The 14,895-nt window shown below is 39.2% G+C and overlaps 3 protein-coding genes across 4 annotated transcripts in view; 2 read left to right on the top strand and 1 right to left on the bottom strand.

Annotated features, from left to right (window-relative positions):
- The first annotated feature begins 202 nt into the window (after positions 1 to 202).
- On the top strand, positions 203 to 4,699 carry LOC119122697 (synaptoporin). 2 transcript variants are annotated; one of them, XM_037251184.1, is made up of 5 exons: positions 203 to 351; positions 1,777 to 1,901; positions 3,169 to 3,367; positions 3,439 to 3,630; positions 3,714 to 4,699. In XM_037251184.1, the coding sequence occupies exons 1-5, from the start codon at positions 220 to 222 to the stop codon at positions 4,041 to 4,043; spliced, it is 978 nt and encodes a 325-aa protein (XP_037107079.1). In that variant the 5' UTR covers positions 203 to 219; the 3' UTR covers positions 4,044 to 4,699. The 2 variants fall into 2 exon arrangements, with proteins under 2 accessions (XP_037107079.1, XP_037107080.1); XM_037251185.1 differs by lacking the exon at positions 203 to 351 and adding an exon at positions 1,094 to 1,280.
- LOC119122694 (sodium- and chloride-dependent GABA transporter 2-like) overlaps positions 260 to 14,895 on the top strand; it is a 38,516-nt gene continuing 23,880 nt past the window's right edge. Inside the window, exons 1-2 of the mRNA XM_037251179.1 lie at positions 260 to 351; positions 14,703 to 14,798. Of these exons, the coding sequence (XP_037107074.1) occupies positions 14,740 to 14,798 (59 nt within the window). The 5' untranslated portion in view covers positions 260 to 351; positions 14,703 to 14,739. The remainder of the gene's footprint in view (positions 352 to 14,702; positions 14,799 to 14,895) is intronic.
- opn1mw4 (opsin 1 (cone pigments), medium-wave-sensitive, 4) lies at positions 7,130 to 9,247 on the bottom strand. The gene is made up of 5 exons (XM_037251183.1): positions 8,757 to 9,247; positions 8,530 to 8,698; positions 8,087 to 8,252; positions 7,763 to 8,002; positions 7,130 to 7,692 (listed from the first exon to the last, which is right to left on the bottom strand). The coding sequence occupies exons 1-5, from the start codon at positions 9,139 to 9,141 to the stop codon at positions 7,594 to 7,596; spliced, it is 1,059 nt and encodes a 352-aa protein (XP_037107078.1). The 5' UTR covers positions 9,142 to 9,247; the 3' UTR covers positions 7,130 to 7,593.

The following is a 14,895-nucleotide window of genomic DNA, read 5'->3' as shown; positions in this document are numbered from 1 at the left end:
TCCTCCACATTTTGCTTCAAAAGGTAGCTCGAACGTTTTCCACCCATCTTCAATATTGCTTTTTTAGATTAAGTTCGTAGACGAAGCTTTAAACTACACACGTAGCACGCACCTGCAGGAAATGCAGCTTAGATTTGTTGGAATCTGTAACGAGAGAGAGAGAAAGAGAGATTTATGCTTGTCTCTTTCCTCTCCCAGTTTTCAGGCAGGAGCAGAAAGATGATGCCAGAAAGAGATTCATTAATAATGCAACGAGGGGATGAAGCCTCGCCACTTTACCATGGCAGAAGTCCTCATACCCTCCTCCAATTCTTGATGCATCAGGAAACTCATTGCAGAGTGCAACCATCGGTGAGTTCATTAAAAATGAAGAAATTGTTACTTCAAGAGGTCACAATTGTCACATGCATTCTGGGATGAAAAATTGTTCAGTACTTCAGAAGGGCTCAAATATATGATAAGGTGCTGCCCTCTTTTGGATCAGCTCTATCATGATAGCTAACAAAGGGAAATATTTTTGAAATTACATTTCAGCATTTACATTTAAGTTATTATTTTATTTATTTAATTATTAGGAGCCCGTACATACCGAAACTTTATTATTATCAGCATTTCTCTTTGTACAATTTCAACTAATATCAATACATTTATTGTATTTATTAATTGCAGCTTTAAATAATAAGGCTGCCATCTTTCTTAGCTTTTAAATTCAGTTCAAGTTACACAAGCAGCAATGGGGATTCAAAATATATCAGCTAAACATGTAACGCCCATTTAGAACCAGAAGGGGGCGACATAATTCATTTTTCTGTACCAGTTTACTGTACATTGTATTCTTTGATTTGAACACTCGTTTTTTTTTATATCAAGAGGAAAGCTATCATATAAAAAGTATCAAGCCAGTCTATAAAATTGTTGCATGCTAGTCTGAGCCTCCTCAATGCCAATTTTTGCCACCCCCCAAACAAATTCACAATTTTAGGCCTTGATAACTTGCAACTGAGAGATAACAAAAAATGATTTTTAAAGAAACTGATTGTTGAAAAATTCTGCTGAGTTCACTATGCTGGCAATATGGCTTCATTTAAATGAATACGCATCCGAAATATATCTGACTCCTCCTTTGGGAAGTTAGTGTACCTCATGTGAGCCCTCCCCTCCGCTGGATCCTCTCCTCATATTATCCACATCCCAGCCTGATGACAAACGCTGCAGACACCGAGTGGACTTGGGCCACACACTTCTGGGATTTTTAAATGTGTATGGTTATATTTGCCCCGGTAAGTATTTTCCTCTTTTTTTTTCCCCCCAAGAAATTGTATTTCATTATTATGTTTATATATTTTTTTCTTTATCATACTTTTTCGAGTAGTTAGCCAGGTTGCATGCACTCAAATAGCAAGTAATGCTGTAGTGAGAGTGATTCTTGAGCTACAATATTTGTTTCCTGTATGCTGTCAGCTAAACATACTCAGTTTAGATTACATGTTGTATTCGGTGCTTTGAATCTCGCAAAGGCACAGCTGTCCAAACGTTTGATGCGAAAATGAATCAGCCTGCGCTGCTCCGGCCACCCTCTAGTGCACAGTGAGCAGCACTTCCTACCTTTAAATTATTCAGCTTTTGTTTTCAAACCAATTAGAAATTGTAATAATCAGTCCTGTGATTTATTGATGGCAATACATTATGCAATAAGCCACATTCACTCAGACATGTCCCTTGATAGTCTTTCATGCTTGTGTCCTCATATTACTGCTATCATATTCTTCTCCTCAGATTTTTGCCATTTGTGCGTTTGCAACATGCGGCGGCTACCATGGACACCTCCGGGTTAAAGTGGACTGTGCAGGCAATAGACAGAGTAACAGGAGCATCACCATTGAATTTGGCTATCCATTCAGGTACACTGTGACTACCACCAATGACACATTTTTGACTTGGTGTATAATATCCATATTTACAAATTCATTTCACGGTGTGTTGCATGTACTTTTTAGCAGTAAAATGTGTTGAGCATTGGACAAAAAGACGTAAATGAAAAATTCACACTTCCTTCCGATCAATATTTAATTATTATCAGATAGGGACTTGGAATAAGTCCTACTTTCATGTCAACATTTTTAAATCGTCTTACGGACCATATGTTATTTTAAAAATATATATAAATATTTATAAACTCCTTTAAATAGCTTGCTGAGCTATTTACGTTTCACAACAACTTGTTGCCATAAAAGAATTGTGGACAGACGGGAAAGTGTTACATTATTCATGAGTTGACAAAGTACATCAGTGCAAACGTTGACTCCGCTGTCCATATAGCTAAATGGGTATGCTATATATAAAAATGATGACGCGATTTGTCAATTTGATGTTTCAAACTTTGAAGAGTCGATACTTTCTCTTGAGGAAGACGCACCCCGTTTGAGGAGTTGATCACTAAATGAAGCCATCTCTGAGCGGACAGCCCCCAAGGCATTGTGGGTGCACGCTTCTAGACAAGATCAATAGTGGAAACATTTTGGTATATCAAAAGGGCCCACTTAAGGTTAGAATCTTGACTGATCTGGCTCCGAGTGCATTTTGGTCTAATGATGCAATGAAGCATCTCAGACAAAGGGCCCTTTAAATTGGACTGGCATCTTTCCTCCACATCCAAAATGAGGTACGCTCATTTAGACCAAAGTGGAATATATTGACTGGATCGCGAGAATACTTACCTATAACCTAACCAGCACTCAGATTTTTTTTTTCCTAACAAGGAATCCAACCATGTAAAAATGACACAATTAGAAAATTACACCAAATTTAATGGTAGTTTCATTTGCGTGAGGGGCGCATGCAATATAATTGGATGCTGGTGTCGCTTGCGGCGCAGTGACAGCGAACATCTCACTGCCAATCACTGTCAGTCACTTTGAGCCAAGCTTCTAATTAACACTTGCAGGAAAAGTGACACCATCGACTTTGTTTATTGACTTTCTAGCATTCAAATGCTTTAAGTGTAATTAAAGGTAAAGCATCCATCCATTTTTTTTTTATAGCGCTTGTACTTATTTGGCCTCAGGTAATTTTGGCGCGGGGCTGGTTGGTCAGACTATAATTTGCAAAAGCATCCTTTCATGTTAACCCTTAACAAAAACTGAGAGCTAATCTCCTTTTCCTCTGCAGGTTACAACAAGTGCATTTCAGGGCTCCCCTATGTGAAACAAAGAGAGAGGAAATTCTCTTCCTGGATGGCGACTTTTCCCCCGCTGCTCAGTTTTTTGTCAGCGTGGGCGTGATCACGTTCCTCTACTCCTTACTGGCAACGGTGGTCTACGTCTTTTACCAGAACAAATACTTAAAGAACAACAGAGGCCCACTTGTGGTTGGTAACTGTTTGGCTTCTGATGTAGCAAGACCAGGAGGAGTTCAAATAATGTTTTGTCCTCTTTGCAGGACTTTGCGGTGACAGTGATCTTCTCCCTTATGTGGTTCATCAGTAGTTGTTGTTGGGCCAAAGATCTCTCGGAAATCAAGGTGGCTACAAAGCCCACCAAGGTGCTACTACTCATCTCCGCCTGCTCGGCTCAGGAGAACAAATGCACGGCGGCCCAAGAACCTCTCTGGTCTCAGCTCAACTCGTCTGTGGTGAGTAGAAATAAGTCGGCAACAGCAGATTTTTCATTCTCAGCATTCATATAATGTACACACTTTTTATTTTCTTCTCCTAGGTCTTTGGTTTTGTCAATGTCGTCCTTTGGGCTGGAAATATTTGGTTTGTCTTTAAAGAGACAGGCTGGTATAAGATGGGTCAGAGGTATCCCACCAGGAGCACTTCTGGAAAACGAGAAATGCGTCAGCGGCTCTACAGCGAGAGCAGCTTTGACCTTCAAGAGGAAAGTTTTAATCCTCAACCGTTTAAAAACAACAATTTGAAGCCGACAAAAGGGGATCTAGGCATGCAGCTGTACCGGCAAAGCAGCATCAATCAATCACAAGTGAGCCACGGCCTCCCGCAAACCTATCTCGGCCAGCCAGACAGTAAAGGAGGGGCCCCATGATTTATTTTATTTTTTTTAATTTTGCCTTATGTTTATTTTATCGCTAACATGTTTGTTTCATACATCTTACATTTTTGATGTCATCTCACCACATCATTTCAATCCAAACAAAATGAGGTCTGAATAAGTGTGAAATGTACGTGGTGGTACTATGGGTCAGATAATGTACGTAGTTCAGCTGTTGTTCACTAATTCTTCGTTATATATCGCTGGTATGAAAATATCGTCATTAATAATTTCAATAGCTGTATAACAAATATATTGAGGAATAAATAATAGAGCAAACGTTATTTTGTGTTCAAGCACTTTGTTACTCGTATTGCGCAAAACCTCCACGAATACAATCGTATAGATATTGTTGCTACTACGTTTAAATTTGAGTGTCTTTGTATAAAATATTGCAAGATTTGATTGCTTCTCAATTCTTTGCAGAAGGAAACCTTTTCCAAGATCCCCACTACAGAATTCAAAAAGATTTCGAGCAGCACTCAGTATTACAGACAATTGATCTTCTTTTTATTTATCTTGCTAGAAAGAACGTGCAGTTGTTTTCTTTATTGTTGCATTTCCCCAAGATTGTAATCACTGTGCTTTTGTCCACTTGCAAAAAGCTTCATTTTCAATAAAGTCTGGTTCAGTGTAATTGAATGTTGCAATATTGGCTTGATTGGATTTTTATTTGAAGCCAAAACTCCAAATGTTGAATACTGATACCAAACACTGCTAAAATCCTAAAGCATTTTGAAATCAGTCTTTCATTAAAAAAAGAAAATGCTCCCGTTTGTATGAGCTGGACTTAAAGATCTAAAATTTTTAGTATGTGCTTTGTAAGCAATCTGCCTTAGTCATGATTATTGCAAAGGTGTGACTTGGGCTGCCCACAATGTAAAGCCAAATTAAAATTGGTCTCAATAATTTGGGGCTTGACTGTTGGCCTATCTTTGTTGCACACAGACTAGATAAGAGTCACGCCCAAAATTGGTATGAATAATTTTGTGCTTGACTGTACCCATGAAAAAATGAATTAAAAATGTCATCAGGCAGAAAGCAAAAGAGGGAATGCTAAATGAATAAAACTTCATGTGGAGAACATTAAAGAGTGCGTCATGCAGCGTACCTTGATTATCTCCTTTGCAAAGGCCAGTGGGATAATCCCTCCCAGTGGCTGTTTCATCCCATTTAGACAATTAATCTAATACCTAAAAGTCACACTAACGACTTTATTTTTGTTTTGTCAAAGGCAAGACAAAGAAGAGATTCGATTTCAATTATAAATGTTGTGCCTAAGGCCCTTACTGGTCATCTGTAAAGTAAACGAACAAGGTGCTGCTGTTTGAATAGCCCAGCTTCATGAGTGTTGCATAAAGTCAACACTGCTTATTGTCATTGGGAAACAGATCAGAGGATTTTGAGGAAATGTACTTCAAGATTGCGAGCTGGATCTGCCCCTGCTGCATGATTTTTATTGAGGCTCATTAAAACCAAAACAAATCCAATATGTCTTTATTTTTGCAAACTAGATGATGAATTGTATTGTCTAAATTCGAGAAAATGATATCACCATAAGTGCATTTTATGTTGACTAGAGCCTCAAAAATGTCCAAAGCTAATCAGTGATCTCCATCCATCCAAGGCTGTTGTTCACAGTGAACATCAGCCTGGAATTAAACCCACTTTATTATTAAGACCTCAGTTTGCAAGCGGTCCTTTAACTGGTCCAAGTAATTAAATGGCGGGGAGAAGTGAGGCTCCTCTCTGCGGGTGCTGCCCCTCACACAAATGCAAATGGCATGCAGGTGTCCGGGGCCGCCTGCCTGCACGACTAAATTACAGTGCATGTGCTCTCATCTTGACAATTACAATCAGTATGTGTGAAGGAAATAAAGGGGTACATCATGACATGGATATCACACTGATTTTTGTGTCCTAGTTGAGTTACACGCTTGTGTGTCGCATTTGTTACGAGTGTATTTTATTTATAAAAAAAACCCCGGCTAAAATCTCAAATATATGTATATATGGATATTTAACTGTTTGATGAAAAATGCTCTAAAATGGTCCAGTGGTACTAAGTACTGCCTGCAGAGAGCAGTATAGCATTACGCTGCATGCCGCATTGCACTTCTACCCACTGACATCTAAAGCCATTATCAACAATAATAATACCAATAATACCAGAAAAATAATCATCTTTATTATTATCTATAGAATGTTTGATACAGCGAGTCCATTGAAGTTCTGCCCAAACAAAACAGCAAATCGTTTTGAATGGAGGTGGACGTAAAACAAAGTACACAAATGAATCCTTTTAAAAGGAAGTAAACAAAGTCATTTCTGAACTGGTTTAAAAAAAAAAAAAAAAAAAAAAAGAAGGCACTGTGCAGCTGGGACTCAGATGTAGGTACAAGAAAATTGTAAAACTGAATTTATCATTTTGTATTAATGTGGTTGATTATATGCTGATGAGGATGAGATTATAAAGTATATCAAATGAATTATATTTTTATATTTCAATGCAAAATTACAAATTATTTAGTGTTATATAAATTACAAAGGGTTTGGAATTTAAAAAAATAATTATACTTGTTCCTACTCCTTTTTCTGAATATGTATTAGCTTTTTTGTAAACTGTTTTATTTATTTGTTTTTCTTTTTAAACATTCAAAAATAAATTCATTGATTCTTTCAGCCAATGAAAAGAAAGCAACACCACCATGACAGTTGCTCATTTAATTTCAAGCCAATCTGTTGATTTTGAATTGTTTTAGCATCCATTTCCGGAATGCGTTCATTCGAGGATTCCCAACAGATTACTTGAGTCCGTTGACACACATTGGATTGGCACACTATTGACCTACCATTGCGATTTAAGGAGTCTGTGATTAACCATTTGATAGGGTCAGCAGCTGTCAAGTTGGCAGTCACGACTACCCTTTGGCGGAACTGAGATTATTTCAGATGTCTGAACAGCAAAGAATCTAATCCTCAATGGAATCCCATGTTTCTGCTAGAATAAAAAGAAACATATCCAAATCAAGAGTACACACAAATGTTTTCATGCATGTATTTATTTACTTCAGCCTATGTTTTTTTTTTCTTCTTTTTTTTTTTGCGAAATAGTATACATAAAAACAGTCACATTGAAACAGCCCAATGAACCATCACATAATGCCATGAAAATAACCTCGCATATGATTGCACATGGGCCCAGTGTTGCCGTGCCGCAGCGGGTTCCAACTTGATAGTCGAGCGTTTCGGAGTGCCGTCATACTCTGTGTTGTGTCGTCACAGTTCATTCACACTCGCACACTGATGTGCACACACAGACGGACAACACCATGCGCAACTTCTGTAGCATTCTGGGATCTCTCTTGTACCGTTTTCTTTTTATATACATATTGACAGATGGGTTGATATTTGTTTGTGTGTCCATTCATTTTCCGTAATTCCATTTGGCAAAAGTCCAGGATGTTTTTTTTTTTGTTTTTTTCATGAGATGGTTTCCAAATCAATGAGGAAAACGTCCATAGAATTTGAGGTGTCATTATATTTAAGACACAGAAGACACTTCTGTCTTGCTGGTGGACACTGAAGTCTCATCCTCCACCATGCCGCCCATCCCAATAGTGCTCAGCATGCAGTTACGGAACTGGAAGGGAAAGAAAAAGAAGAGTTCAGGAATGAAGTGAAGATGTAAAAACACCATCTGCTGCACCAACCTGTTTGTTCATCAGCACATAGATGACCGGGTTGTACAGAGCAGAGCTCTTTGCAAAGAAGGCGGGGAGAGCAGCAGTCAGAGGAGAGAAATAAGCTCCCTTGTTCATGAAGATCCAGCCAGCGAAGGTGGCATATGGGGTCCAAGCGATCAGGAAGCCAAAGACCATCAGGACGCACATACGTGTCACTTCCTTCTCAGCTTTTTGGGTGGAAGCAGAGTCCTGCTGCTGGGCTGCAGCCTTAAAGCAAAACGTAGAAGCCGTTCAAGATTTAAATTCAACAAGGAGCGACAGATGGGTGATTAAGTGCGTCACGCTACTTACAGCTTTGACTGTTAGCACAAGGCTGCCGTAAGTGAAGAAAATAAGGAAGACGGGAACGAAGAAGTGGACCACAAACATGTAGATGACGTAGGATTCGTTGTTGAAGCCTGGAGCCAGAGTGTAGTAGTCGGGTCCGCAGGAGCACTGCATGCCCTCGGGGAGGTATCTGTGGAGAAGTCAACGTATTGTTGCTAAGGGGTCATCTTGAGGTTAGCGCTGCAAGAAGGTTACTTAGACAATCTGGGTGGAGTTTCACATTCTCATTTTTTGTTTTCTACAGCTCAGAAACATGCAAGATTTATTAAGGGCTCTAGAATATCACAACAAAATATCAGGCTGGGGTGTAGCCCGCCTGTTGACCTTCACCAACCTTTAGATGCCTTTTGACTGGGCTGGCATAAATTGGATTTATTTATTTTAAAAAAAAAAAAAAAAAGGTTTACCTGGACCATCCAAAGAGTGGGGGTGCGGCACATGCAAGAGCCATGATCCAGGTGAACAAAACTCCAATTCCAGCGTGGGTGCCGCTGAACTTGAAGCTTCCCATAGGTTTGCAGACGACAATGTATCGCTCCACGGCCAACACCACCAGAGACCAGAGCGCAACTTCACCTGCAGGACAATTTGCTTAGGAATTGATCTTTTACCACCGCTTCATTCACGCTCTTACCTCCGAGCGTGGCCATGAATCCCTCGATTGCGCAGAAGGTGGCTCCCAAGATGAAGTAGCCGTTAACAGCCGATGTGATTGTGATGGTGAACCCGAAGGCGCACATGATGAGACCAGCCACAGCCAAGTTGACCAGGATGTAATTGAGAGGTGTCTGAAGTTTCTTGTTCTGAGCCGTGACAAACAATGTCAGCGCATTGATGGGGGCTCCACCGCAGATCAGGAAGAGCATGTAACAAGCCAGCATCCTATACCAAATGGGGTCCACCATGTAATACTGCTGATATTCAAAGGGACTCCTAACAATCCCAGTCCTGTTGGACATGGGGATGTAGAAGTTTTTGCCCTCTGTGCCATTCGGCTCAAAGTTTCCTTCCCAACCCATAGTTAAGGTGGTTAGAGGGAGCTTCGGTCCGTCCAAACTCGGAAAGAGTGTCGTCGCAATCTGTGTCGAAAGCCAAACTCCACTCTAGCGGCTTATGTCGCCCCGGGTGTTGTTTTATACCTCCTTGTGGTGATCCTCAAATTGGGCAAATTAGATTACAGGAGGATTGAGAAGCAGCGTGCGGCTCAAGTCTGACCAATTATTGACTTTGCCAAAGCATGAAGGCAGTGTGGGTCACGTCATTAATCTCCATCAACCGTCGCACACTTTTACAGTTAAAGGGGACTTCATTTCCTTTCCTATGACCCACATGTCAACGATAAATAATGGTATCAGCCAAAACCTGTTTCCCGCCCTTTATTTCCTTAGTCGTGGATCGTATTTTTGTAGTTTTAATGCACTTACTATATAATCACTATTTTAAAAGTAAATACTCTTGTCATGAGTGATTGTGTGAAGCTTGGAATAATAAATATCTGAGTTACCGTAATTTTCGGACTATAAGTCGCGGTTTTTTTCATAGTTTGGGTGGGGGGGCGACTTATACTCAGGAGCGACTTATATACATATATATGTTTTTTTTCACTTTTTTGGGCATTTTATGGCTGGTGCGACTTATACTCCGGTGCGACTTATAGTCCGAAAATTACGGTACTAATGCCCAGTTTAAGACTTTATTTAAATGGAAGCTTAATGAGAGAGATCAGGCTACAAACCGTGAGGCTCATCACGGTACTTGCAAATGATTGGCTGCAACTTGTCCTACTTTACTATCGTCATCTTCTAGACAGCTTCACTCCTCAGCTTTGACATTAAATGTTTTACTTTGCAACTTGAATGTTTATTTGGAGCCACAAGAATGTATAATAATTAAAGTCCTGATTGGGATGTAAATCCTCCACTACACATAAATAAAAAGTAATAATTTGGACCGGTACCGGGCAGTGGACTCGGGGACCACAAATTGATCCTACTCATCTAACAAAATCATATACTGTAAATATATTTCCAAATATTGATACTTTATTGTCAAATGTAATGCTTATTTTTTTGTGTCTTCAGGCAAAGTAATATGGTGATCACTGTGCATAGTTCCAGCTATTGGCTACTTGACACTGACTTGTAATCCGGACGCCATATGCCACTTTCACCATACGTATTTTCACACAGTTGGACTACTGTAATATCTGCTTTCCTTACATTTGTGTGTGAACCAGTGTTAGTGTTTCATCCCTTTTTTTTTTCAAAATACTTTCAATAGTGTCCTCTCTAGCAAGTGACAGTTCCCTCATTTGATTGTGCAAGCGTACCTAAAAATTTTAATCTTGAGTGTGTACCAAAGTGATGAAGCGGTATCAATTTTTTTTTTTGCCCCAAATGATTTTGTTAATCCAATATTAATCTCTCTAATAAACTCCATCATATTTATAATGTCCTCAAGCTCATTCGATTATGCAAATATTCCTAACAATTTGAATTGTGAGTGTATAACAAGCAAAGTGACGAAGCAATATTAAGCAACAAATTCCAAAATGATGGTACCACGCACTCGGCATACAAAAGATGCATCTCAATCCATGTGAAATAAGAGTTAATCAACATAAAGGGGATTAAAGAAAGAGCTTCCTGTGATAATTACAGGTTATCACTTCCACAGCTTGGCGTCAACAGACACTGTGGCCTTCTAACCGCGATTTGAAGAGGAAGTGTGATCAGGTTAATCACCTTATGGGTCTACGCCCGGGCCGTGTCTCATAGTAGCTTTTTGAGCCAAGGGAATATTTTACTTTGGAAAACTGTGTACGTTGTAATCATGATCAGGAATCAGCTTACTTACTGTATTGTACATTTCATTTTGACTTTATAAACACTGTAAGAGAGTGTTGATGGGTCAAAATATGGTTCACAGGTACATATTTTGCGCAGGTCTGCTCTGCAGCCTCGTGAGGTGATTGAATTTAAGATCTTCCTTTCTTTCATTTCCTCCTTTCTTGCTTTGGATCATTATCTTAGGGACGCAATGCATTGGCTCATGCACACCTGTTGGCCACCATAAGTCAAGAAGATTAAGAGACAGAGGAAACTTCTTGTCTTCAGACATTCCACCCATTCCAATTGTGCCGAGCAAGCAATTATGGAACTGAAAGACACACAAAGTTAGATTCTGTCGAACAAAATGAAAAGAAATTTCATCTGCTTGGCTGCTGAATTTAAAAAAAAAAAAAAACAGATGTCAACAAATAAAATCAATAATGTGGAAGCTAAAGTGATGAATTAATGACCCTCACCTTAGGGCTTGGGATAGACAGAAGAAGATAACCTTTAATGATTTCAAATTATAATCCTGTGACTGGATTAGTTATGTGTTCCTTTTTCTGACCTTTAGTTATCTTTCGCTTCTTGACAATGTTGTGTCGTTTTAACATGCATAATTAGGACACATTTTGCAAATTTCTGCAGAGATGACCACATTTATGGAGCACATAAACACTCTTCTCAAATTCACAAAATATTCATCAACACCGTCACTCAAATGCTTTGCCTCTCACCAATCCTGAGTTTCTTTCCTTCTGTCAGTTTTTCTCTATGTTTGTACACCCTGATATTCTCAAACCTTGTCTACAATATAAATTAAAATCCTCGACTTGTCAACTTGATCCCCTTGGTCAAATCCGGTCCCTTCCTCACTCTCTCCCCTTCATTCCAGCATTATACATTCCTCTCTGTCTGTCTGTCTGTCTGTCTGTCTGTCTCTCTATCTCTCTCTCTCTCCAAAAAGTTCATTTTAGCTACATTTATAAAGAAAAAATTTAAAAAAAGCATTTTCGTATTTTATTTATTTCATAAAAGGTTTTTTCACTGTAGTTGTTCTAATTTCCGTTTACTCAAATAGTAGTGATCATGCAATTGCTTGGCTTATAGCAAGTTACGCATTATTATTTTAATTTTTAATTTTTTAATTTTGCCTTCTGATGGGATTTCAATGCGTAAATACATATAGCAACCACAGGAAGCCATCTGTCATCCATAAGTATGACAATACCTACCGTACAAAAGTGATTTCCGGAGCAAGGAGCTTGCGTTCATCTGCTTAGTGTCCAGAAATTGTCACGAACAAGCCTTCCTAATCTTCAATCCTCACAAATTGGATTCACACCTTGTACGCAATTGCAAGGCGTTTAGTAGGATGTCTGTGCATTGCAGAGCATCTGTGCAAACTACATTAAAGGTGCCCCCTGTTCACCTCAATTGGCAAAGGTGATTACAGCAGTATAGTAAGTCATAGCGGGTCGAAGCTCTCTGTGCAGAGATCTTTGGAGAAGCAAAGATTAAAGGCGCCATGTGGACCAATTAGCATTTTGTATGGTGTCAATTCAAACAAAAAAAATCTGGAGATCCGTAGATGTTCATGGATGTTTGGAGTTGCATGTTTTGTCTCATAGCATGAACAGTTATGATGGCTTGTCCATCTTCTCCTATTTTATCTTCTTGCTCGATGTGTCGTATGCTTAGCTACTGTCCTCCCTTAGTGGTGATGATAATTGGTCAGTTAGTGGAGGTTAGAAAGGATTGGCAATGTGACAGTGTTTAGCCACAGACGTACACAGACAAGTGTTGAAAATGGCTTGATCGCATTGATGATGCGATGTTAAGGGTTGAAAAATCATTTTACCGAAAACTGACCATTTTGGAGGTACAATGTTGTAGCCTGACAGCAGTGATATAAACATTGTAGTCATGATTTGGGTAAGTCGGCTGTTAGTTTACAGTACCTGAGCTGTAAATAAGACTGATAGACAAGATTTGAGCTCCTCGTAAGCTGGAAGCAGGTGACAAGTAACACATTGCTTAAATGCGATTAGCTGGCCACTGAACAGCAACACGAGTAGCGGATGTCAAGTGTGGCAGGATGTCGTATACCGACAGGAAGCGGAAAATGGACATAAGCTTTTAGTAGGTCAGGACGAGACGTCATATAACTGACCAGAAATATGAATGAGACACATTTGTTGATGCTTTCCGGGATCCACTAAATGCTGACTATAATGTATTTCCATCATTTGCAGAGCTTTTTTTCGTAAAATGATTTTACAGAGGTGCTGAATAGATGTATTATTGTAATCCAGACACAGCTCTTTGTTTTTGCATCCACGTACCAGATGAGTCACTTCCATCTTGTACGACTCGTGTACGACTTGATCAACAATAATTAACAGTGGGTAAAAGGCTATGACGACACGTTAAAATAGGTCACTATCTCTCACTGCTATAAACGTTAAATAAGTGAACACTTTCCCCCTGGCTAGTCCTGACAGATCCCATTTAATTCCTGATCTGTGCTCTAATCCCAAGTGCCCAAAACAAATTATCCTATAATACTTCCTCTCCTTCTACTGTCATGCAGTCCATTGATATGTGCATTCACACGTTGGACTAAAACTCAGATATTAGAAATCAACCAAATGCAGCAGTGGATAAAAAAAGCCCCTGGCAATGTCCTTCAAATTTCGTGTTTGGATCATTCTAACGTCTGCACTGGGCTATGGAGAGTCCATGATGAGTGGGATGATGAGCAACAAAGAAGGGCAGCACCTCCAAGAGGCCAAGCCTGAAATATCAAGTAGATGTATGGGTGGCTCACATGGAAGCTCACGTGTGCGTAAATGGAAAGAGAGCGAGTCCAGCCCCCAAGCGCTGGACACTATTGTTATAGAACATTGAGAAAACGGCAACAATACGCATTACATCCGTTTAAATGTTTGTTATTGCCTTTAGAGCGAGGTGCATAGATGCAAAGGAACAGGTCTTGTCGTTTTGGTCCATTAAAGGAAGGAAAGTAGAAAAATATATTACAACTCAGGTACATGTACCATTTTTGGCCCTTTCTAGAGGTCACATTTTAAAAGAATTCCAAGAAATTTGATCAGATAATGTGGGTTTTTCATCTTAAGATGTTAAGGATAACAAAAAGATAAACGCCGTTGACACGGTGACACAGTCTTTGCTAAGAAAAATGATGCAAATATTGTAAAGTAAACCTTCGTGAACTCTTATGAAACTTGACACGCACGTCACATTTGTCAAAATAATAATAATAAAAATCATTCATTTATTAAATTACCATGTGGTTTACAAAACAGTTTGCTGTACAAAAACATTTTGGCAAGATCTACGCATTTGTTACAACCTTTTGAACCCTTCTCGAATCACAGCAAAATGTCAGCCAATTTTTAATTCCCGCAAAATGTTGCCACATTTTCAAGAAGTCAAATTTTACCATAGTAGCTTTTAATCGGATGTACCCCAGTTTAAAAAAAAAATATTCCAATGTGCCTGTATTATAAAGTAGCACTACCCTAATGTTGCCAGGGCGGCGAAAGGCCTGATCACAGCGCTAATTGTTTTTTATTTTAGTCAATATTGATCGTTTCTCACTTTTTAATGTGTATTTATTCATGCTAGGGTGCACTCTTTGCTCAATAAACTCTATAAGACATGCTCTACTTATTGTATTTGTCATTCTTATAGTCGGGTAACAACGTTTTTTTTTCCCATCGCAGAACAAGAACCAAATGTGGTACTGGTTGCGCTGGCCACATGTCAGTGAAAGCCATTGCACGCCAATCACAAGGAAGGAAACACTTTCGCAGCTCAAGGTAAATTTCATTTTCATTCATATATTAATCACATTGGGTTTATCTTATGATTTGCATTTTCTTTGCTCTCAAACACCAGAAGGAGAACTGGTAGGGT

The sequence above is a fragment of the Syngnathus acus genome, chromosome 5 (genome assembly GCF_901709675.1).
Source record: "Syngnathus acus chromosome 5, fSynAcu1.2, whole genome shotgun sequence".
Classification (NCBI taxonomy): Eukaryota; Metazoa; Chordata; class Actinopteri; order Syngnathiformes; family Syngnathidae; genus Syngnathus; species Syngnathus acus.
This window is presented reverse-complemented; position numbering and strand designations above follow the sequence as displayed.